This window comes from Falco peregrinus, chromosome 7, assembly GCF_023634155.1.
Source record: "Falco peregrinus isolate bFalPer1 chromosome 7, bFalPer1.pri, whole genome shotgun sequence".
Lineage (NCBI taxonomy): Eukaryota > Metazoa > Chordata > Aves > Falconiformes > Falconidae > Falco > Falco peregrinus.
In genome coordinates this window covers 9,430,415-9,453,485 of record NC_073727.1, presented here as the reverse complement: position 1 = coordinate 9,453,485, position 23,071 = coordinate 9,430,415, and the positions used below count along the sequence as shown (strand labels likewise).

The window sequence follows — 23,071 nt, the reverse complement described above, 5'->3', positions numbered from 1 at the left end:
CTGAAACAGGTCATTGAAAAGGTGTCTTCTGTGTGAGATGAATAGGCTCAGGAACCCAGGTGAGACAGCAGCACCACTGAAGATGTGGAAGAAGGGCTGGGGTATCTGGTTTTTTTTCCAAAAGACACAAGTTGGCCTAAGAAAACACATTACCTTTGGCAAAGGAAGCTTCTTAAGACAGACACGGAGATCTTCGTGGGAATGCCCCTTTGGGGGAAGCAGCTGCTTTATGCCAAACAGTAAAGCACACCCTCAGAACCTGTTGCCTGAAGATGCAGGTCATCATCATGCCAAAGAATTAATGCATTATCCGGATTACTTAGATTGGAATATACTAGTGTTACCAAATACCAGAACTTGACTTTGTAATCAATATCACAGAATCTAAGTGAGGAGGCTACAGAATTATTTAATGTAATGGAAGCAGAGGCACAGCACTGAAATAGCTTCTTTATTACTAGCATGATTGTATCAGTCTTTGTGATCCCAAAATTCAAATTGTACTGTTTGAATTAAGTTGTTACGAGCTTTGAAACATGGAGCACATCAGAGATGAACAAACATGGAAAATGTCAACTATGATACTTTGATCTTATAACTGCAGAACTGTGTGAAAGCTATTAGATCTTGTCACACCTGTCTCTATGAAGCTGAAGAGCTCTTGCTAAATTTCTCTTCCCTGGCAATTTCTACTTAAAGAATACAGTCAAGTCTTTCAGTTTTGTGGGTAAGCTACACCCATCAGACACTCAATTCTTTCTTTTTATTTTCTTTTTAAATAAGCTGTGTTCTTAATTGTTATGGCTTTTCTCTGGATCCTCTTCCAGTTAATTGATTTTTTTTTTTCTCAAACAGTGGATGTTGAAGTAAATGCAGCAACAAATGTAGCACTGCCAAATAGTGAGGTAATACAACTTCTCTGTTCTGTATGCTTGCTTACGTAAAACCAAGCAGCATGCTAGTTCCCAGGCAGGTGCTGCACCAGACTGAGATGCCCATGTTCTCCTCAGTCCCCATCTACCAGGAGAGCACCCCAGCCATAAAATGTGGCCTTACTGCCTTTGTTCAACACACGGCTTGGCTTTCAGGCAAAAAAAACGCATATTGCTTGCTTGCTTCCAAATGAGCTAAGCAAGCTCGGTTTCACTGACCTCGGCTGAGTTGGACAAACTGTTTGATTCTAGAGGCCCAGTCAAGGTGGCCTGACCAGATCAGGTCCTGTGAACTTGTGTTGCTTGATGCTGCATCCGTTGCTTTCTTTTAATTATTAGTCGGCTACGTGCTGAATCAGTTAAAACGGTATCTTGCTCGTTATGAGGCTGACCAGTTACATGGCTTGTGTACACATGCTGCTTTCAAACCACCACGGCAGCGGTTCCCTAGGAGCATTTTCCTGCCTCCCGACAATCCCACCGCAAATCTGCAGCTACTTCCGGGCTGGTCGATTCCCCCCCGCCCCGGGCGCTAACGCCCGTGCACGGGGCCCTGCCAGGGCCCGACCGCCGCGCTCCGCACCGGGCAGGAGAGGAGAGATTCCCCTCCGCGGCGGCGGGTGACGGCCGAGACCCCCGCCCGGTGCCGCGGTCCCTGCTCGCCCAATCAGGGCGCCCGCCTCTCGCCCCGCGGCATGCTGGGAGATGTAGTCCAGGGGCCGCAAGCCCGCGCGACGTGGCCGCCTCAACGGACAGCATTACCCAGAAAGCTCTACGGCGGCGGCGCGGTATGTCATTACCCCTGAAGGCGGTGACTTGAGCGGGGTCGAAGAAGGAGCTAGGCCAATAGCGGCCAAGCCAGGGCGGTGCTGGGGTCCCGAGGCCAATGGGAGCGCGCCGCTGGGCCGGGAGAGGCGGGGCGACAGCTGTCAGTCTGCGCAGGACGGAAGAGGGGCTGGGAGCTGTGGCTAGCGGCGGTCCGTCCCGGGCGCGGCTGTGCAGGGTGTAAGCCGGCGTGTGGGCCCGGCCCGGGGCTGCGCCTCCCGCCCGGTGCGTTACCGGCTGCTTCGGCCCAGAGACGGTGACTTACTGTCGCAGTAGCGGCACCTGGCGGGGCGGGGGGTGGCTGCCCGTCCTCCTGCGGACTGGGCCCGCCGTGATCTCCGCTGCAGCGGGCGGCGCTGACGGGAGGAGGGCGGTTTGCGGTCCGCGGCTTGGAAGCGACCCCAAAGGAGGCCGCTCCGCCGCGGGGCCGCTCCCGCAGTGGCACTGCCGGCGGCGTGCGGGGGCTGCAGGGGATAGCGCTGGGAGGGCGAACCTTCACCCTCAGGGGCCCAGCGCGCTGCTGGGCGGGAAAAATGAGCTTAAGGGGTGTGGGGGGGCGGGGGGCTCCGGGCGGCCGCGGTGGTGAGGCGTGCGGTGTCTCTCGCAGGGCTGCGGGCGGCTCAGGCCGCAGGAGCCCCGGGATGGCCGCCAGCCCGCCCTCGGGGGCGCTGGGCCGAAGAGTCCTGTGTGGCACGGAGTATGCGACTGTGCGCTATGTTGGCTGTGTTCCTCCTACGGCAGGTAAACGGCACGGTAGTAAATATTATTTACGTTTAACGGTTGTTCTCAAAGTTCTAGTTCTGTTCTTGATTTTTTAAAAAAGTGAAGTAGGATGTGGCATTTTACAGCTTGGTTTTTTCCTTGTTGTTCTTGTATAAATATGGCCGCTTCTACTCTAGATATCTTGTTGGGGTTTTTTTTAGAAGTCAGAGTTGTCAAAAAGAGTGCAAGAAGTACTTCTGGTTGAAATTGTTTACGTTTTTTCTTGCAACAGAAAGATCTTAGCACCTTCCTTTTTCAGTTAGTTTTCATGAGCAGTCTGTGCCCTGCTCTCTGTGTACTGGCGTGGTTTGGGAAGGAGAGAGGCAGGCAGCCACAAATCAACAGACTAGACACTCCTTTGATAGTGTATTCAAATTCGTGGGGACGAATAAGACTCAGCCCAGTTTGCTGAAAGATCTGACCAGTCTGATTGTGAATGCACTATGTGTCATCTTTGAAAACTTGTGGTGACAGGACGGGGAGATGGCTGATGCTTGGAAAGAGAATAGCCTTGCATCCAGTTCTAGAAGAGGCAAGAAGGGTGATCCGGGAACTGTAAACTCATCAGTCTCACTTCAGTCCCTAGCAATATCACGTAGCATGTTCTCTTGGAGTCCGTTTCCAAGCCTGTGGAGGACAAGATGTTAGTTGGGAGTACTTGGCACTTATAAAGAAGAACAAGTTGTGCTTTGTAAACCTAATTACCTTCTGTGATGATATGACTGGGAATATGGACAAAGGAGAATGGGGGATGTAGCATTCCTTGACTTTAGTAAGCCTTTTAGTAGTGTCTCTATAAAGAATCTTATTTGGAAGCTGGGGAAATACAAGCCAGATTAAGTGGATTGAAAGTCTGCCAGTCTGTCAAGTGGAAAAACAGTAATAGTGACTTGATATCTAATAACATGCGAGTCCTGCAGAAATAAATGCTGGCATCTCTATTGCTTGATATATTCATCAGTGTCTCAGAAAATGAGCAGCTTTCACCCTCAACTGGCTGGTGTGACAAAAGGTAGAATTGCAATCCAGAGCAAACTTTATGAACTTTAGGTTTGGGCCCAAGAGGTTCAAGAAGGATAAATTTCTCCAGGTAGTGTGAAATAAACTGTGTAGCGGTACAGATTGGGAAGCACCAGCAACTCACAGGGTCTGTTGTAAAGGACTTGGGAGTTAAGGTGGATACTGTCATGAATATAAGCCAACAGTGAGCTCTTGTCCCAAGCAAGATATGTGTTGTACTGGGTTACCTTAGAATGATGAACACGGCCAACAAATCAAAGGAAGCTGGTGTCTGCCTCTGGGAGCAGGAGGTCTTGATAAAGTTGCACTTGGAATCATGTATGTGGTTTGGGACTGTCCTAGTTCAAGTGGAATGCAGATAGACTTGAGAGGATCCAGTGGAGGGCTGCCAAGGTGGTCAAGGGCATAGACCACATACGTGTGTTGTGAAGAGAGGCTGAGGAATCTGGGTTTGGTTAGTGTGAAGAGAAGATGAAGTGGCATCTAATAGCTGCAGGCAGCTGGATGACAGACCGTTACAAAGATGACAGAGCTGAATTCTTACTAGCATTAGATTATGTAAGGGACAACGGCCACAAATGTGGCTGGAAGGGTTCAAATTGGACAGCAGGAAAATCTTTTTCTTTGCTGAAGTAATGCAGCACTGGAATAGCTGCCCAGGTAAGTTGGAATCTTTCTGTCCTTGGAGATTTTTCAAGATCTGGCAAAGTAAAGATTTACCTGGCTGACCTGTTTTCATGTTGGTGATAATCTCCTCCTTTGAGAGAGAGGGTTAGGCTAGATGAACTTCAGATGTTCCTTCCAACCATGATTTCTCTGTCTATGACGCCATAAATTTGAAAATGTTATCTATCATATTTTTTCAGGAATTTGGCTTGGTGTGGAATGGGATAATCCTCAGAGAGGAAAGCATGATGGCACCTATGAAGGAACACAGTATTTCAAATGCAAGTGAGTTGATTCAGTGTTGACATCATGCATATTGACAAGGTGGTCATGGGAGAATGTCCTTTTGCAATTTTGGTGGCAAACCAAAATTTCCATGTCAGAGAACACCGCAGCAGCTAAAAGTTTGAGAGTTAAAAAAGTAACTGGACAGAATTCATAGAAGAAGAGTCATCAATGGTCTTAAATAATAGGGGCTACTAGCTCAGTAAGTTCCTGAGCAGTGAAGGATGAGAGAATATTCTGTGACCATACCGTGAAAGTACTTGCCCTGTTGTCACATTTTCCCAACCATTTTCTATTGGCAGCTTTTGGAGAAAGGATGTGGCATTACATGGATGTTTGTTTCGACCGCTGGATCGCAGCCACTCTTATGTTAATGAGATAAAATGGAGAGATTTCTAAGTCTTTTTCCACCTCCTACTTTCCAAGGCTGGTAATAACTGTGAAAGGGTGGTTTGATTACAGACTGTTCCTAACTGTTCAAGTGCTCATTCAACTGAAATGAATCTAATATAAATCAAATTGTGTGACAGCGAGCACTCAGAATTAATAGAAGGATTTTGAAAATATGAGCGAAAGTGACAAACCAAGACAATAAATTAGAAGTTGTCTGTGGTCTTGGTTTTGGATGTGTTGTTGCTTTGGTTTGTTGGAAAATGTAAGAAGGCTTTTCTCTGAAATTAATTCATCATGTTAATGATCTTGAAAGAGTGAAAGTGAGAGGGTAAGCAAATCCTTTTCTTTTATTTTTTTTTTTTTACCGACTTGCATGTAAATAAAAGTCATAAGAATAGCTAGGTGAAGTCCGTCCAAATATTTGTCTTGCTTTGTTTGCCTGCCTCTGGCATTGGCTAATAGCAGATGACTGGAGAAGCGTGAAAAAACAAGAAAGGAACATGGTGACAGTTTTTGGGAGTCTCACTAGCTTTGGCTGGTCATGGTTCAAAGACTTTTCCAGAACCAGAGGTAGAATGTGCGTGTACTTTGTTTTGCTCTCAATGCATGGTTCAATAGAGAAAACTTAGAAGAATTTCCTCCAAAATAATAATTAAAAGCATGCAGTAACAGCACATGCATTTGCTAACCTTTGAGCATGTGTTTTCCAGCTTGTAAAAATTTTGATCATTTCCATATTTATATTCTCCCATCTAAACATAGGGATATGATATGGAAGAGACTTAGAACTGTTGCTATAAAATGTCACATAGAAAAAAGAAGATCACAATTATAATTTTTATACTGTGGGGAAAGTAGGTCTAGTTTTATATCTTCCAGAAGGCCTTCTGGAGATGAATGGAATTCCCTGAGGTAGCAAAGGAGGCTGCTGAACTTGTATTGTGGTCTGTCTGACAAGCAGTTCAGGGCTTGTTAAAGAATATACTTCATCAGTTCAGGTCAAAACTGTTCTTGAGCCAGCAAGCAGAGCCATTAGTTCTCAGACCAAAGCAGCAGCAGAATTTATCTATTAAATAATTCAAAATTGAGAAGTAGCTATTTTGAAATTGTTTCTGGTAATTCTCTCACCTGTAGCCAAACAGGCATAAACAGGGAAGGGGTAGGTTATGTTCCGTAGTGCAAATCAGAACTCTTAGTCTGGATCTTAACTTCTGTGTGTACGTAAGGTAAAAACCCTAGAGACCTCATTAATCAGAAAATGAGATGATAAGATCTGTTCTTTAGAAAAATAAATAAATTTTTAAAAACAGCTGTGAGGACTGGATATTTTTTCCCTTGTATCTAACAATAATAATAGTAATGCAAGGCTTAAGGAGGATAAACACACTTAATGCAAGAAAAAAAATTCAACGTTACTGGATTTTTCTTAGCGAAAGAATTGGAAATTATGGTCTTAGAGCAGCAATGTCTTTTGGATGAATGTATTAGCAGAAGTTGCTTCTTAAATGCTTTGAATTTAGTTGAAGCAGTTTCCACATTGAAGCTAGCTGTATTCTGCTGTAGGAGAAATAGTGAAAGTAATTGGCTGGCCATTCCGAATCTGGATGGAAGAAGCAACTGAACGTGTTGGGGATGTTTTTCAGAAACTTGAGCGCTTTACATTTGTGTGTTTACAATATTTATATACATGTGTATAGACTCTTGCTTTTCTAGCAACCATTAGTGTGCTCCCAGGAGATGAAAACTCAGATAGTGATCTCAAGTCTTGTTGTAAGAATCAACTTTTTGAGTGAAGCTGTGTGCACTCATAACAAATTTAAATGTAATGATCTTTAAACATGTTGTTCTTAAAATAACTGTTCTTTGTGCTCTGCTTTGGTCCAATCAGAGAAAGTCCCTCTGCAGTCTAGAAGAGTAAATAATAGCTCTAGTCTAATAGTTCTGTAGTCAACCATAACTCACAAGATGGAATATTCTGTGTGCAAGCTCATTTGTAGTTCCTGTACTAATTGTGAAGATGTAGGCAAAATCAAGTAAAAAAAAAATGGTTACCTTATTTTATCAACAAGATGCTGAAAACCCAAACAACTCCACTACCTAAAATGTCACCTCTTTACTACTGCTGTTTGGGGGGAAGGAGGGTTATTTTTCTTTATATGATGTATATACATATATAAATATAAACAAAATATTTATGTTGGGTTTTTTCCCTCAAACCTTATCAGTAGTGTCATTTGCTTACAAGCCTACTTTGCTCACTCCCTGAATTCTGATAAGCAGAAGCAGCTGATGGAGTAGCTTGTACTATGAACAAATGCAATGAAAGGACATTTTAAAATTCTTTTTAAGGTAAATTTGAAAAGAATTTAAGAACATACATCTTTCAGAGTGACATTTCAAAAAGAGATCATAAGAGGAAAATAAAACTGAATTGGAGATACTCATTACCAGAGGATCTTCTTTGGAGTCCTTTTTTGAGTAAATCAGTAGGTCTGCTTACAGCTCTATGTGGTCTTTGTAGTAAGTCTTTTTTGAAAATATGACCTAAACTTTTATGTTTCATGGCAGTACATTTATCTGGGTGATATATTATGTGGTGCTAATTAAAGTTCTTAAGAATATGAGAACCAAAGAACAAAACAGCCATGCTTTGTGACACATAAAATATGCTGACGTCACGAGCATGTTAATCAACTCTGGATTAGCTGGAAATGGCCGTGCTTAACTGTAGTGGCATTTTTGTGTATTTCCCGCCTCCCACCCCAATAATAAAGTTTTGTTTATAATAACAGAAGCAGCTCTTCCAGCTGTCAGTTGCAGTAGTGTATAATGTAATTAAAATAGGCTGTGTTCTACAGTTCCTCGAGAGAAATGAGGAGTAATCAAGCCTTTAAAATACTGTTAGAATTTATATACAGCTTTTGAAACATGAGTATGCTTCCAGGTAAGTTCTTGTCCCCCAGATCCATTCACAGTTACATGCACATGCTCCCCTGGGAGATGTGGGTTACAAACACACACATTTCCCCTGCACACTGACATGTGGGGTGTATGTGTTGCTCCCCATGATGTCTGTCCTTGCTGGGCACAGCCTCATTTCGGCATCTGGCCAGGAGGCAGCTCTGTCTGGCCTGGGCAGAGATGTGCTGCTGGTGGGGTGACTTTTGATGGTGTCAAACCAGGTTTTGACTGCTACTCTGGTACCGCCTTCTTCCTCCCCACAGTTACAGACGTTGAAGCTTCTTTTATGCTTCCTGTCAAGTGGAGTGTGTGTGTCTGTCCCCACCACCCTTATCCCCGACCCCATTTAATCTGGCAGAAGGAACATCTTCTTCCTTAGCCTTCCTCTCGCTAAGTTTTGGGTATTTCATTCACACATAGTGTTTACACAGGCATTGCTATTTTAGCAGCTGTTTTTATCGTTGCCGTTTTGCTGGGGGAGATAATGCGTGGATTCCCTAGCAATAGATGACAACTCTGTTTGCCTCACAAGGTGGGGTAACATTCTGCTGTATCACATATTTAGAGTATAATTGAAAGGGACACATTGCACCCTGCTAAAGAACATTGTTCTTACCAGATCACTTACCAGAGGAATCCTGATAGTTCAGCAGGCACTGTTACTAGAAGTATTGACCATATTAAATTGTAATCCATTTCTGCAGGTTTGACTTTCACAGCAAGCCAGAGAAATGGAGGGTAGTACAGAAAAGTTTGTTTCTGTAATGTTTTCAGCCTGGCAGAATTGCAATTGCTTCTGAGATCTTTGTCGTCTTTTTTTTCTGCTTTTGTGTTACTAAGTTTTCTTCTGGTGGGAGCTTTGAGTATTTGTGTGGTCCTGAAATGCCAGGTTGTCGTGGCAAAGGCATTAAGTGTTTTCAGTTTTTTCTTCTTCAGTGACTTTTATAAGTTGTGTGGGGACACGTTTTTAAATTTACAGACAGCAGTTGTGACTAATCAGATGTTACTGTTTGCATGAAACTTATGTTCCTGCCCAAAGGAGATCTGTTTATAGCAGACTATCTCTCCTTCAAGAATGACAGATTCACCTCCAGGAATATCTACTCAAGAGCACAAACTCTTCAAATACAAGAAGCCGTTAATATTATGTTGGCGTCTATGAAGAAAGAACGATTGCCATTTAGCAAGGGGAGAATGCGTTCCCAAGACTCCTATTAGTCTCAGAAGGTCTCTGTTAGGAAGTTTCGATTGTTTCACTGTGTGTCACTCTACCCATCAGAGACTTCTGCTCTCTGCTGTCAACAGAAAAGTGTTGAAACGAAACTGTTGTCCCTAACCACTGTTCAAACACGTCCTTTGTACCAGCAGAACCTTAAGGTAGCATCTGGAGCTGCCGATACCTTCCTTTCTTTCCTTGTTTTGTGAAAGCTCAGACTCCGCTTACCTGTCTGTTTGACTAAGGTAAACTTGCAAGAACTTCAAGTACTTGCTGATGTTTGCAAAGCTTCTGCTGTGCAGTCCGGAATTTGATACACCATAGCAGATGCGCGTTAGGTGTCACTTGTAAGCATTGTTTGATGCCACAAACTGTTACAAAACTGGAAGGGTTTTCTTTGCTGCACTGTGTAGATTCTTCTAAAAAGTCTAGTCTGTTGAGCATCTTCCCCTAAAAGGAAGAGATCTGTTTAGAAAAGGCATAAATGGGTTCAATTGGCTGTATTTTATGACACCTTAGGAGCTTGGTAGTGTGTGTGCCCAGTCATGATGCTAATTGCCTTGAGTTAATCATTGCAAACAGCTGGTACTGGGCAAAGAAGCCCTTCCATCCACCTTTACTGTCTAGGCTGGTAAAACCGAGATCTCTCTCCTTGGCTCAGAAGCTTGCTTCTGCAGTCAGACAGCTCGAGTGTGTAACTGTTGGCAGATTGCAGTTTATGTATTCCTGCATTAATCTTCAGGTACTGAGAAGTGGATGTGTGTGATATTCTGTAGCCTATAGAAGAGCCATCACGGACCTGTAATGATGAGCTGTGGCACCATTCTGTTTCACATTAACAAAGAAGGATGATACCCAATTTCCACTTCGTTGAGGGAGATGGTTAACCAGTGGAAGCTGATAGCTAATATAAATTTTAATGAGTGTCTTTGAAGGGCCCTGGGTGTGCTGGCAGATGGGCTGTATTGCTTCAGGGTACTGAGTCATGAATAGGAAGTGTCCTACAAGCTGACTTCTGAGATTGGGGTCAGCCTCTCTATTTTGAAAGTCAGTGAGAAGTATCGGTATTAACCAGAGCCAGCTGATTGTCAGAGCCCCACTTGAGCATATTCCAGATTTTCTGCTTAAGGAAATTGGGGCATATCTTGTACCAGATCATTTCTGCGCAGTGTATTGTCCTGGATGCGGGAGATTTTACACACATGGGAGCAAAATCCCTCTTCTCAGAGTTCCGAATGTTCAGCTTAAGTCAGGTTGATGAATATCCACAGGTTCTTCCATCTCATGATAACCATGCTGGATGACTCTTTGGATTAGGATTTATCTGTTTAGTTCCCAGTTATAGAGACGGATTGCTAATAGGTGTGCTTTTTCATGAGTCCAGGTGCTGTACATTAGTTGTTTGATTTGTACATATGGTTTGTACCGTTCATATTCCCTAGCGTGAAAGTTAATACAGGCAGTATATTTTAGGGAAAATGAGTGACAGGTAAGCGACCTCTCTCCTTGAACACACAATCATTTTGCCTGAAAATAGGTTCCCATTGCAGTCTCCTTTTCTGTCCTTCTCTGTGACAGTTCTTGCAAAAGTAGATCAAATTAATAGAAAGGAATTGAAAAAGAAACTTAGGCTGTGGAATGGATTTGGGTATACATTAGGTAAGAGCATGCATAGTGCTTTGAAGGTATAGGAACAGGAGAGAAAAACCCTGCGATCTTGCTGTGATCAGAACAAAAAATAGAAGGGTCTTGAGAGAGATATGCACTTTACTTTTCCAGTAGCTTCAAATGACAAGGTAGCTCGTTTCCTTTGCATTTTTTTCCTGGGGATAGAACTGGCTCCTGCAAAGACAATGAGGAAGGAGATGCTGATAGAAACGGTGACCAGAGAGGACAGAAATGGGCTTAGGAATGGGTATGGTGATGGAGAGACCCAAAGGGCTTGGCAACACCGGGGATAAATGGCGTGTGCAGGGGTCTAGATCAGCTCTGGGGAGAGGCTTGGGGAGAGCAGAGGAAGAAAAGGAGCAGAACTGTTGAGTGCAGAGGGATGGCGATGACAAAATGGGAGAATCGAGCTGATAGGGAAAAGGACAGGAGATGTCAGAATAAACATACAGCAGGACCTAGGGTGAATTACGGATAGACAAGACTACAGGTTTTCTTTCCAGGGCCCCAAGTAGAATCCTGCACTCTGCTATCTATGTAGCTGTTTGACTTAAATGCAAAAGTGATATACTCTGCAGGTAAGAGATGTTATAGTTAAGATGATGAAAACGTCATTTACTGTTTTAAGAAGTGGTGTTGAGAAAGCGTCACATAATTTTTACCTTTGAGGAATTGCAACATTTGAACTAGCCAGATGTTTGCAAGCTATGAAGAACTTCAAATGAATGGAAGAAAAGACTTAGAAGAAGGTTACTCAATTGAAAATGTAGGAAATTGAAAATGCCTATTGAACATGGTACTACACCCTGGATTTACATTCTCTAAGCGTATGTCTTTCTGCTTGCTTTGTCATCACTGTGCTCCAAATTTAGTCACTGGAAAACTAGACTGAAAATATTTGTGAAGTAAATAATAACTAGCTTTTTACCCAGACCCTTCTTTAGGATATGAGAGTACTTAAATAAGTATTAGAAATGTCAATGAATGAAACTGGCACAGGCAATTTCCGGTACTGATATTTTTAATAATTATGTGAATATATGGTGGCCAAGCTATTCCATCTACTTGTAATAGGTCCGTAGGTTTCAGGGTCTCTAGTTACTGTTTTTCTGAGAAAATTTTGAACTCTTGTAGCATTGATGGTTTATATTACAGTTTGCTAATTAGCCACTTGACGTTTACATGATGTTTTGAAAAGAGGAGGTTTATTTACATAAGTGATTTCTTCCTTCTGGGTACTTTGCAGCCAAAGTCTGTACTCTTCTCAGCTGGAAGGCAGACAGGTAATCATAACTTCCAATTTTCTTCCTGCTGTTTTCTGGCTGATCCTCCTATCGGATACTCCATCTGCTCTGTGATACTCTTCCTGCAACATGTCCCTGCCAGTTCATCCTAGATACTGTGTTTCCTTCCAAACTGCGATAGAAATTGTCAAAGTGATTGCACAGCAAGAAATTGTTGCGCAGTAAAATTTTTTTAGTGCTCAGGAAAAACTAAGAAATGTCTCATAGGACTGTGTAGAACATACATTAGTTGGATAATTCTTTTGAATATTCAGTTTCAAAATTGTTCCCGAGTTAGTATCAGAATTTTTAGAAGTTTGAGTTTGTATGAGAGTTCCAAGTGGCACAGTTTGCGTCTTGTGTCATTTGTGTGGATGGAAGGACAAGGCTGCATTCTCTTAGAATTACAAGGGAATTATTCCAGTCAAATGTAATGATGCAATGACTGTTCTGGTTATTCCTGCGGACCTTAGGCTGTGGTAAGACTCCAGGTGCATTAGTTTTATGATTTAGGTAACTTTGTGTCTGTTTGTAGGTAGAACCTTAATTTTCTGGAAGAATTGATCTCATAATGAATTTGGAAACAACAGAGAAGTTGTTTCTAATAATGGCACTGGCACTGTAATTTTGATGTGTTAGTACATTTAGAGACCTGGTTCTTTGGATCTTGTGGCATCTCAAAATGTGAACTTACTGGGTCAAATACTGTCCAAGATACTTTGCAAGTCTTACCTGCTCTTACTGAGTGGGAACAGTAATGTCTAAAGTTAGCCTGTAGAATTGCCTTTTGACTGCTGACATTCCTGGTATTTAAAAAAAAGTAATAATTAGTACTTTTGAGAATGGTCATTCTTACGGTAACTTTTCGTATTTCACCTTTTCCTGGCTGCTCTGTTCTAGGCATCCTACAGGAGGATCTTTTATCCGGCCAAACAAGGCAAATTTCGGAGTAGATTTTCTGACTGCAGTAAAGGATCGGTACGGATTGAATGATGAGCAAGAAGTTCAACATGGGACAGAGAATACATTAGTATTCGGAAAGAAGACTGTGGAATTTGTTGGCATGGATTCTGTTGCAGAGCAGCAAAGGCAGGTGTAATACATATATATAATACATGAAAATCTAAGATACACTCTCAGCAATTGATTAGTCAAGTAGTAGAGTTCAGCTGTAAGGAAGGGAGACTGGCTGCCTTGCTTCTAATATTGTCATATCTCCAAAAGTAAGCCAGACTGCTCTGTGGTGGAAGAGACAAGAAGTCTTCCTATTGTGGCTTCATAATTTACCTTTCTACAGATAGGAAAGAGCTTTGTATCACGTTTGAGTGTTCACAATCCTCATTCTGATTTCACAAAGTAGGAGATGATGATATTTTGGGAGGAATGAGTGTGCTAAATTACCATGATATTGGCAATCATTATACACATGCATGGTCCTCTCCAAATGGATGTATTTTAATATTTTGTTAACACTACAGTATTATATCATCTTTGTTTACTCATCTCAGTAATGATTTTGTAACTAAGAGAGGGAAGACGGAAGGTCACTGTACTGCTAGTGAAGAAGCCTTTCAGTCAGTTCACGTCATGTTCATTTATCTGAAAGGGTAAGAAAGGAAGTAATTTGATGATGTGTAATAGATTGCAATTTTAATGACCTCCAGCAGTAGAGAGGCATCCGTTCAGTAGGTGGCATTCTCCTTCTGAGCTGATACATCACAACTGTTCTCCTTCTGTCTCCCAGAACATACTAACTAAGCAGTCAAAAATACTTTTTGTTGTTGTTGGTTTTGTCTTTATGGATAAGTGGTACAAAGAATGTCCAAATAACTTAGAACCTCTTTCAAAAAATATTACAAGAAACCTGTTTAACTTGGAACGTCTAATTGAATTCCAGCTTACATAGCTATATTTTGTCTGGTTTATCACTTTTCTCAGTTAGGTGAGGGTTTTGGGGAGGTAGGGGTTGTGGTTTAACTTCCTTTGTAGTAGCAGCACAAAGCCAAAAAACAGAGCTGTATCTCTTTTTGAGTTAAGACAGACTACACTGTAGCAGTCTGCACGTTGCTAATTCTAAAGGAGGCGATATGTATGAGAAGAAAATTATTTAGTTTTAATAACCAGGTATTTGTACAACGGACATATTTCTGTTTGAAGATTACTTAACAGAATATTCTTTCTCATTTAGCCGACTGAACCAACTGGTAGATATCTCAGTGCGTGAGTGTGCAGTGAGCCATGCTGGCGAGACAGAGGAAATCAGCAGAACGTGTGCTAGTATCCTTTTTTGCTATATTACATGAGATCACAAATAATTTACGTATTTTAGCATTCAAGAGTTCACTTCAATGATATTTGTATCCTTTTATTAAAAAATGTTTTAAAATGCAGTGGCTATTTAGAAGCTTAATGCAGTGTTTACAGAGTTAGAAAAAAGTAGATGCCTACAGTTTTTGAGAGGGAATGCAAATTGTGGATAAAAATAGAAATACTGTCATAGGTTGCTACTGTGACTGTAATTTCAGAAGGCTCCAGCAATGGATTTTGGTTTGGTTTGGGGTTTTTTAAAAAATTTTAATCTCGTATAGATAAACCCCATAAAAATACAACTGATATGTTCTGTAGGCACCAGATATTTCCAATAAATTACATATTCAATATACTGCATGTTGTAGCAAAACAGTTGTAGAAATACAAAGCAGGTGGTATTCGTTCATTTATAAGGACTGGTAAGAGTTCCTGTCAGTACAGAAATTAATCCATTTTAGGATTTGTAAAGTTAAGCTCTTTTATAAAACTGTAAGCCATTTCCGTACCGCGAATCAAAATATAATTTGCTGTAACTGAGCAGTAGTATCCCTTAGCTCAAACATGTAATCTATTTCTGTTTATTTGATTCAAAAACAAGCCCTAATTCTAATTTCTGAAAGATGGAGTTCAGATTTGAGATAAGTTCCTTTTTCTTAATGTGAAATTTCAGATATCAGGCATATAAATCTATCAAAAAATCTGGTATCATCTTGGGAGACAGTAACAGCTATTGCTTCTCAAGTTCAAAATCTGGAAACACTTAATATTAGGTATAAATATTCATATTTGGGTTTCTGTTCCTTTGGGGTAGGGACAAAAAAGAAGAGTCTCTTTTATAGATACGGGGTCAGCTTTCTAAAGGTAACTGGATGCCTCAGTACTCATTTTAATGGGAGCTAAGTTTTTTAATATTTCTTTTTTAAAATCTTGTCCTTCAATGACTCATGCGTGTGCTATATTTTTTAGTCATCCCTTTTCCATGAAGGACTAGAACCCTAGGAGTTCAGCATCTATGTAAAACTAAATTCTGGAGGAGTGCTTGGGACAGATGGGTTTTGATTGGAGTTTTGTAAAATTAGAAAAAGCACAGTTGTCTGAAAAATAGAATACAGATTTCAGCCATTAAACATTTACAGGAATTTAGGCATTTGTCAATGTGTTATACATAACAGATTTCATCATCTTTATGCAAATTGGCTGGTTGGCTAGGGAGACGGATTAAAATGCACTCTGGGTTTTTACAGTGTACTGTAGACTCTTAAGCATTTAGACTGAAGGTAAAAAAAAAATGCTGAGTACTTTTATAGAAACGAGGAGACCGGGAGTATAGAAACTTAGGTTTACAGCATTGTAAAATGCCCTTATACACTTAGGCAACCTCTAAGACAATTAATTCTCTTGATTTTTCAAGCTTAGTTTGCCCTGAGGTAGAACTGACTTAACACGTGTTTGCATCCACATTGCATGTGTGCAGTGAGTCTGGTTGCAGCAAGGAGACCGGCTCGGCAGGAGAGACAGACGGATTTGCTGCATGCATGTGCAGCAGGTCAGGCTCTCTGGATGCTGGTGCATGGGGTCTGCGTGGCACTGGCAGGGGGTGGGGGCTCTGCTGGCAGATGGGCCACTCGGGAGAAGCCAAGACCTTGAGGTGGCATTGCTGAGGGAATTTGCAGCCTGCCTGTGAAAGCACTAGTAACACATCCTTAGCACTCAAAAATCTTGCTTAGCATTTTTAGTTAGTTTTAGTAGTAGCTATCCGTTTGACTTCTGGGTTTGCAAACCTGTCGGGTTTTTTTTGTGAGCTTAGAAATTTTTTTCTACATAGAAAAACCGTAAAGTAAATATATTTTCATTTTCTTTTAAAGTCATTTCAAGTGTTTCAAGACTTTATCTCTGGTTTTTATTATTGTTGATATATTCTGACTGCCCATGCAAGTCTTTATTTAGGAACCCACTTTTGTGGAAGAATGGTGCTTTACCAACAGTGTCTTGACACCAAACTGAAATACCTGTAATGCTTTAAACAAACCTTAAGTATCCCAAGGCCCAGTCTGTTCCTGTCCTGAAGTGATGCTGATAAGAGCTGTGGATCATGGTGACAGACCTAGGGGAAAATCTCTTAGTACAATAATGACATTGGAAAAGGAGAATGTTGTTAAATAAAGCTGCAATTCCATCAAAACAAGAAAGAATTCACAAAATAATTTCAAAAAGAGCATTTCAGTACACACCTATACACTGTAGCTGTCACATGCCAGAATAATCTTGTGGTGTGAATTTACACAGTAGATTAAAGTTTGTAAACTGGTAGCATGCTAAGCCACTAATTTTGAGAAGTTAATGTTATAGCTGCAACTTTAGGAAGTTTGTTTTATTGTCAAGATTAGAGCCTCGACACTTTAAGCAGAGTTGGTCAGCTGCTTTGGAGGTCATGCTACTCTTTGAATACAGCAGCAGGGCAACAGGACTCAAGGCAGAAACCCAAAATACGACTTTTTTTTTTTTTTTTTTTTTAAGAGTCTTGGAGGTCTGACTTGAGGTTAGCAGCTTCCAAAGCTGTCATTGTACAGTGTAGCTAAAACAGTTTAAAGGGATGTAAGTTAAATTGGAATAAATAACAAGTTAATTTAGTAACAAAGTGACTCCAGTTTTTGTATTTGTTTTTATAGTTAATGTGACGATATTTTTTTTTTAATAGTTATAGGTGTTCCATTTTCTTCAGTATTTAGCACTGAACAGCTGTTTGCTACCTGGGTGCTATTTGTAAATCTGTCTTTGCCTAGACCATATGCTGTCATGATTTATTATTGTCAGCATGCATGAGAATACAGGGAATTTATTTTGTTTCACCTAGAATAATTTGTTGGTTTTCATTGTTGAGAAGTATAGTCTAGACTGCGGGGGTTTCCGAAGTTATCTGTGATAAAATTGGAAAGCAAAATGAGGTTGATGCTGGAATCTGAGGCTTATGGCTAGAAACTGAAATAGTCTGAATTTGTTTTTTATCGTTTTGACCTCCTGTTTACTTTAAAAAAGAAAGCCATTAGCAGGTAAGTCTGTTGCTGATTTTTTTTGTGCGAGGAATGTTGGAAGAAGAATAAAAGCAATTAGTCATCCGTCAGCTCTCTAAGAGCTTGTTTAAATAGGGAAAACTAACCCATAAGTATGTAAGTTTAATTACGCTGAGAAATTTTTATTGTAATATGCAGGCAGACTAGACCTTAGGAAAGATAAAAAAACTTTTGTTTAGGGGTGAGTGATGAATACTAATTTGAAGACTGAAGGTTTGAGAATCTTTTAACTATTCTATAGGGATATTTTGCTATTGAGAGTGGATTTTACATCCTTTTTTTTTTTTTTTTTTTTTTTACTGGGGTCTGGATAGTCATCTAGGGTTTTTATTTTGAATCAACACTAATGGGTTTAAGCCCAAAATCTGACTTCTTGGAGGAAAATGGGGAAGGAGTCCACAGATGAATAAATATGCATTCATGAAGTAGGAGAGTAAATTAGGAAGAAAGGGTATGTTTCAATATAACTAGAAGGAAATTGTATAGTATTGTAAAATATGTTACACCTTTGCAGTGACTTTTTAATTTTGTGGCAATTGTTTTTGTCTTTAATACATATTTCCAAATTAGTTTATTAAATAGATGCAATTATTCATTATGCTAATAATTATTCTTTTTACACAGTGAAAACAAAATTAAATTTCCATCTACATCAACTTCTGTATCTGGTGTATTTTCAAAATTGAGGATTCTGGCACTTAATCAAACTGAAGTTACATGGACAGAGGTAATAACCTTTCCTGGTTTTGTTTTTATTTATATTGTTAGGTTTTTGAGACAAGGAAAGCACAAGAAACATTTATGCGTTGTATTATTCTAGTGAAATGTAATCAGCCTTAGAAAAGGTGCTGTGGCATAACTCTATTAGTTACATGGTAACTGGCATAGTTCCTACATAATGTAGGAAGTTGCACTGGCACAGGAGTCTAATAAGCAGCGTTTTGCTTTATCTCCATTTGCAAATTGCCAAGTCAAGGTAAAGCAGTTGGAGTATAATAGAACTTCATTTCCCAGAGGTTTCTGTGAATGAAAACTTTTTGCTGCCTTGTAGTTATTAAAGGTTTATCTGCATTTTTATGCATGCAGTAGAACAAATGCAAATGGAAAGAACGTATGTCATCATGACACGAAGTACTTGTTTTGGCATCGCTTTGCCTCAGCAGATTGGCTTTAGTATCTTTGCACATACTGACAGTTTTTGAAGTACATCGTGCCTGGTTATGTGCAACACAGATACAGCACTGAATAAACAAAGCTCTGACTTGTTTCAGGGACTGAAACAGGCAGACATGTAAATGGCTCTCCCCTAATATTTTGTCTTATTAAGCATGAAGTCCTGTTGTCAAATACGTTAGCAGTGGGCCTTTTTTCAGAGAGCAGGCTTATGAAGCACATCTCAGTAGTGCCACATTGCTTATAACGGCCTGTAAATTCCAGCCCATTATTTGGATTTCTTCAGGTTACATTCTGTGTGTACTGCATTGTGAAATTACCTGAATTTTCAATTTTTTGCTGCCAGCCACTATCCGGTAATAGAGCACTTACCAAAACTGGGGTTTGAGTTAAATGGAAAGAAACTTCTTCCTTCTCTTCTGCAGCAGGGCTAGAGGAGGGTCGTTGCTATATTTTTGTTCAGTGGCCGTTCACTGTGCTCTTAAACCATCAGTGTGGTTTTTGCTGGGACAGTTATAATCCTTCCATAACGGCAGCAATATGAATAGTGAACTAAATGGAAGAATTAAGTGGCTACAAACACTTCAAATCTTGTCTAGTGCTCATCAGGGTAAATCTGTGGTGGTTAAAATGTTGGCAGCTGCTGGTTTTGCAACTCTGCTTTAGCTGACAATTCATCATAGGCAGTAAATACATATTTTGTTCAGCAATCTTTCTTAGAAAATTGAAATTTGATTCATTCATAAGTACAGAGACAGAAGCCTATGCTTCAAAGTGGTGTTCCATGGCAGCCAAAAAAAAGGGGAAAAATAAAGGGACCGGCCTGACATTAAATCTCTGTGAATAAACTTAAAATATTACTGCTTGAGCTCTATAGGAAGTTACTTTGAAAAGTCAACTTCTTAATAGAAAATAGTAATGAATATGATCCAGGGAAAAGAGGAATACAGTGATTGTCAATGGGTATATAAGCAAAGTCTGAAAATCCTAGAAATGTTTTTATTAAAATTAAAACAATTTGGTGGTGAACAGCATTTAAAAATAACTTGGTGCCATGCGTAAGAATATATGGCATGGGGATAGTTTTAAAAAAGAAGACTTGGGGTGGGTTGGTTTTTTTTTCATTTGTTCTCGTTTTGAAGTATTTTTCACAGTAGAGGGAAACACTTAACTGTTAAGCAGTTATGCATAAATCCACATTTACATGCCTTGAGCATCAGCTTTCCTAAAAGTTCTTTCATTAGTACATTATATGCATATGTCTAAATACAGCTGAGATTTCTATCAGTATATCCATAAAAGAGCTCATTACTGTCTAATTGTTGATTGATTGTTCAAAACATAACATATACCCTTCAAGGGGAGAAGTTGTGCTATGAAATATCCTACAGTTAGAAACCATTGACCTAGAAATTTAATTAATGCATTTGATAGTAATGAATTCATATTTATGGCTCCCAAAACCACTTTTTCTTTTTCAGCATGTACATCATAATGTTATATTTGTCATTCTGTTCTCGAACTAACATCTTATAAAATAATCTGCTGTTACACAGGGTAAAAGAAAAATCTGGGTTAGACGAGAGGTGCAGGATCATGTTTCTGACACTGGCAAGTAGCAGGTAGTTGGGTAAAATTCTAGGCAAAGGGCAAGTGTATGGTAAGAGCTTCTTATAAAGTAGTCTGGAATTCCGGGACTTCCCAAGCTGGAGACTGTATATCTGTATTTAATTATTTTTTGTGGATTTTGTATTTCATTGTTTATCGAACTGTGTTAAGAACCATTTGAAAATTTTGATACCCACATCTTTTAACATCAGTTTAATTATGTGCTGTACCCTTTTTGATTTTTGATCTTGCTGCCTGATAATATGTCTCAATATTTTGTATGCAAGTAACTGAGAACAGCTGTTTTCGGTTTCATAGCTTTGATGATTCTTGTTAAGCTGCTTTGTGCCTTTCCTATTTATATTACTTGCTTTCTGGGATAAAGAGACCAACAATACAGGAACATCATGGACTTACACGGTGACAATTGTTTCTTGTTTTCTTTGTTTCTTTTGCAATAGGTTTTGGATTTCTGTTTTTCTTTTTGATTGGCAGTGGCTACTCCACTGGCTATTTGTCCCAACCTCCCCACCAGCCATCCCCAACAAGCCCCTGGTCTCCCCTGAGTGTTAATTTAGTGTTAGACCTGTGAACTTAGTTTCTGTGGGAGCTGTTTTAAGCAATAGTTGAAAATTCCGCAATTGGAGTTTCTTAGGATTGTGATGTGACTATCATTTGGTCTCGGCAATTTTCTAATAATTTGGTCAGTCTATTGAAAAGGCTTCTGATACTTCAGTGTTGTGCAGTTTTTCTATTCCATCCGTCACAACGCAGGGCTTTTGTGGGGGAAGCCCCCAGAGGTTCCCTGTAGTAAATGTGCACTTAATTTCTCTTGACTCTTCAGGCTTCTTTTCATGCTTCCTCACCACTAATAGATAAACTCTTTTGGTCTGTCTTGTTGACATAGGGAAACACTGTCCAAAATAAAGAGATGAAATATTGGTGTTTCCTGCTGTTGCTGTGGAGCAGGAAAAGTTGTTATATCTGAGTTTGTAATTTTACGTGTGTTGCAGATATGGCAGCAGGATGGTGTTTCATAACTGCTTCACACCCAAAATTAAGTCCCATATCATATGCCACCACTTGAAGACATCTCAGTATTTTGTATTTAATAAGACAGTTATATATACATCCAGCTGTATAACTTCGTAGAGCTGTAATGGAGAGAATGAAGAACCGTTGATGAAAGGAGGCTTTTTGGTGACTAGGATAGTGGGCATTTACAGGAGAATCAGTTAGCTATGTACATAACAAATACAATTTGATTGTCCAGATGGCTGAACTTGCGCTGCTTTGTAACCTTTGTAACCTCCTGTAAAAACAGCCTTTAGCCAATCATGCTGTGCATGTGTGTGGCTGTGGTGCTGCATCTCAAAAACTTTGAATCTGCTAGCCAATTGCAAACACATTTTGAGAAGAGGTGGGAGCTTAAAAATAATTTATTACCTACAAGTTCCAAGAAAATAGGAATGTAGATGAAGGAAAGAGCCCCTCCTTAAGTTTCCTAACTAAGGAAGGAGTAGCAGGATGAGCTCACGCTTGATTTGTCTCTGGAGAATACACACAAGACAAACCTCAGTGAAAAAAAAAATTTGCAACTCAGTGGCACAAATCTGTAGAAAGCCAGTCAGTTCCAGTGCTTATGGAACTCCATTTGCTAAAACTGCAAAATTTTTGACACTGTCACAATCACATAAAAAACTGGGGTTTGTGCCAGCAACTTCTATTGCTTTATAATAAGCATTTATTTTTAAAAGTTGTGTTACCTGCTGTAGCTGTTTGCAAAAAATAAATCTTTATAAAGTAAAATAATGATGTGTCTGTACTTTCAGGACACAAGATTTAAAACAAATGCATCTTTGTTCATTTTGTAGACTTTTTGAACTAATTTCTTTTAATTGAAAACTTCAGGATATGTGCTGACTTAATGCAGTTCTTGGGTTTTAGTGGTTTCATGTGCTGGCACGGTCCCATCACAGAGAAGCCTCTAAGCTCTGATAAATTAAGACACTCAAGAAGTCTGGCAGACCTGATGAGATGTGCAGATGTTCCAGAACCATTAGCAGTCTGGTGTATACGGCCATTTCCTCACCTCATCATAGGGAAAATCTGATCGCTCCAACCCAACAGAGTAAAATAAATCCAGTTTCCAGGTCACACAGTCTGAGGTAGGGCAGCTGCTAGACTACAGCCTGGAACCCTGAGTCCTGTGACTGTGAGAACCCCTTTGATGTCATCTGTGCCGGTAGATCCAGACACAGGCAAGAGCCAGCTGGAAGAAAGGGAGGGCTAGGCAATCCATAATGCTTGTTTCTCCGTTTTGGGGAGCTGTGGCTTGTTCTGAACATCTTCTCAGGAAATCTACATAAAGTATAGTTTCTGGAATGATTTCCCCCAACTTTTGTTATATTAAATAAAGTTTTGCTCTTAGGTTCTTCTTTGTGCTCCAGGATGGCCAGCACTTGAAGAGTTGTACCTTACTTCTAATAATATCGCAGTTTTGGAAAGGTAAGAGGAGTAACCTAAGCCAGTCGTTTGTGACTGATGTACTGCAAAGTTACACAGCAGATAAAGTTCCACTCCTGTAATGTTTACATCACCGTGACGCAATTGTAAAATAAATGATGCAAACTTCAGGTGATACACTTTATAAACGTTTATAAATGTACAGAACTATTGCATGCAGTTATGTACTTGGAAAACTAGTGTTTTCATCAGCATATAACTTTAAATGTTCTGCATTTGTGTTTGGTTTTTTTCCAATGTGGCAGGCCTGATAACGTCCTGCAGACCCTGAAGTTGTTAGACCTTTCAGACAACCAGTTACTGGATGGAAATCAGCTGCATCTAATAGCACATCTCCCCAGGTAGCTGTTAAACAAGTTTGCTGGGAATTCT

At 40.2% G+C, this 23,071-nt stretch overlaps 1 protein-coding gene across 7 annotated transcripts in view; it reads left to right on the top strand.

Moving 5' to 3' along the window:
* Positions 1 to 1,856: 1,856 nt before the first annotated feature.
* The window catches only part of TBCE (tubulin folding cofactor E), a 28,542-nt gene continuing 7,327 nt past the window's right edge, over positions 1,857 to 23,071 (top strand). Inside the window, exons 1-9 of one of the 7 annotated variants that reach the window (XM_055809906.1) lie at positions 1,873 to 1,937; positions 2,365 to 2,498; positions 4,406 to 4,490; positions 12,912 to 13,100; positions 14,200 to 14,288; positions 14,992 to 15,091; positions 18,017 to 18,119; positions 22,605 to 22,681; positions 22,945 to 23,040. In XM_055809906.1, coding sequence (XP_055665881.1) covers positions 2,399 to 2,498; positions 4,406 to 4,490; positions 12,912 to 13,100; positions 14,200 to 14,288; positions 14,992 to 15,091; positions 18,017 to 18,119; positions 22,605 to 22,681; positions 22,945 to 23,040 — 839 coding nt within the window. In that variant the 5' untranslated portion in view covers positions 1,873 to 1,937; positions 2,365 to 2,398. Of the gene's footprint in view, positions 2,014 to 2,364; positions 2,499 to 4,159; positions 4,200 to 4,405; positions 4,491 to 12,911; positions 13,101 to 14,199; positions 14,289 to 14,991; positions 15,092 to 18,016; positions 18,120 to 22,604; positions 22,682 to 22,944; positions 23,041 to 23,071 lie in introns of those variants that run through there. The other 6 variants (XM_055809903.1, XM_055809902.1, XR_008748038.1 and 3 more) reach the window with 6 other exon arrangements.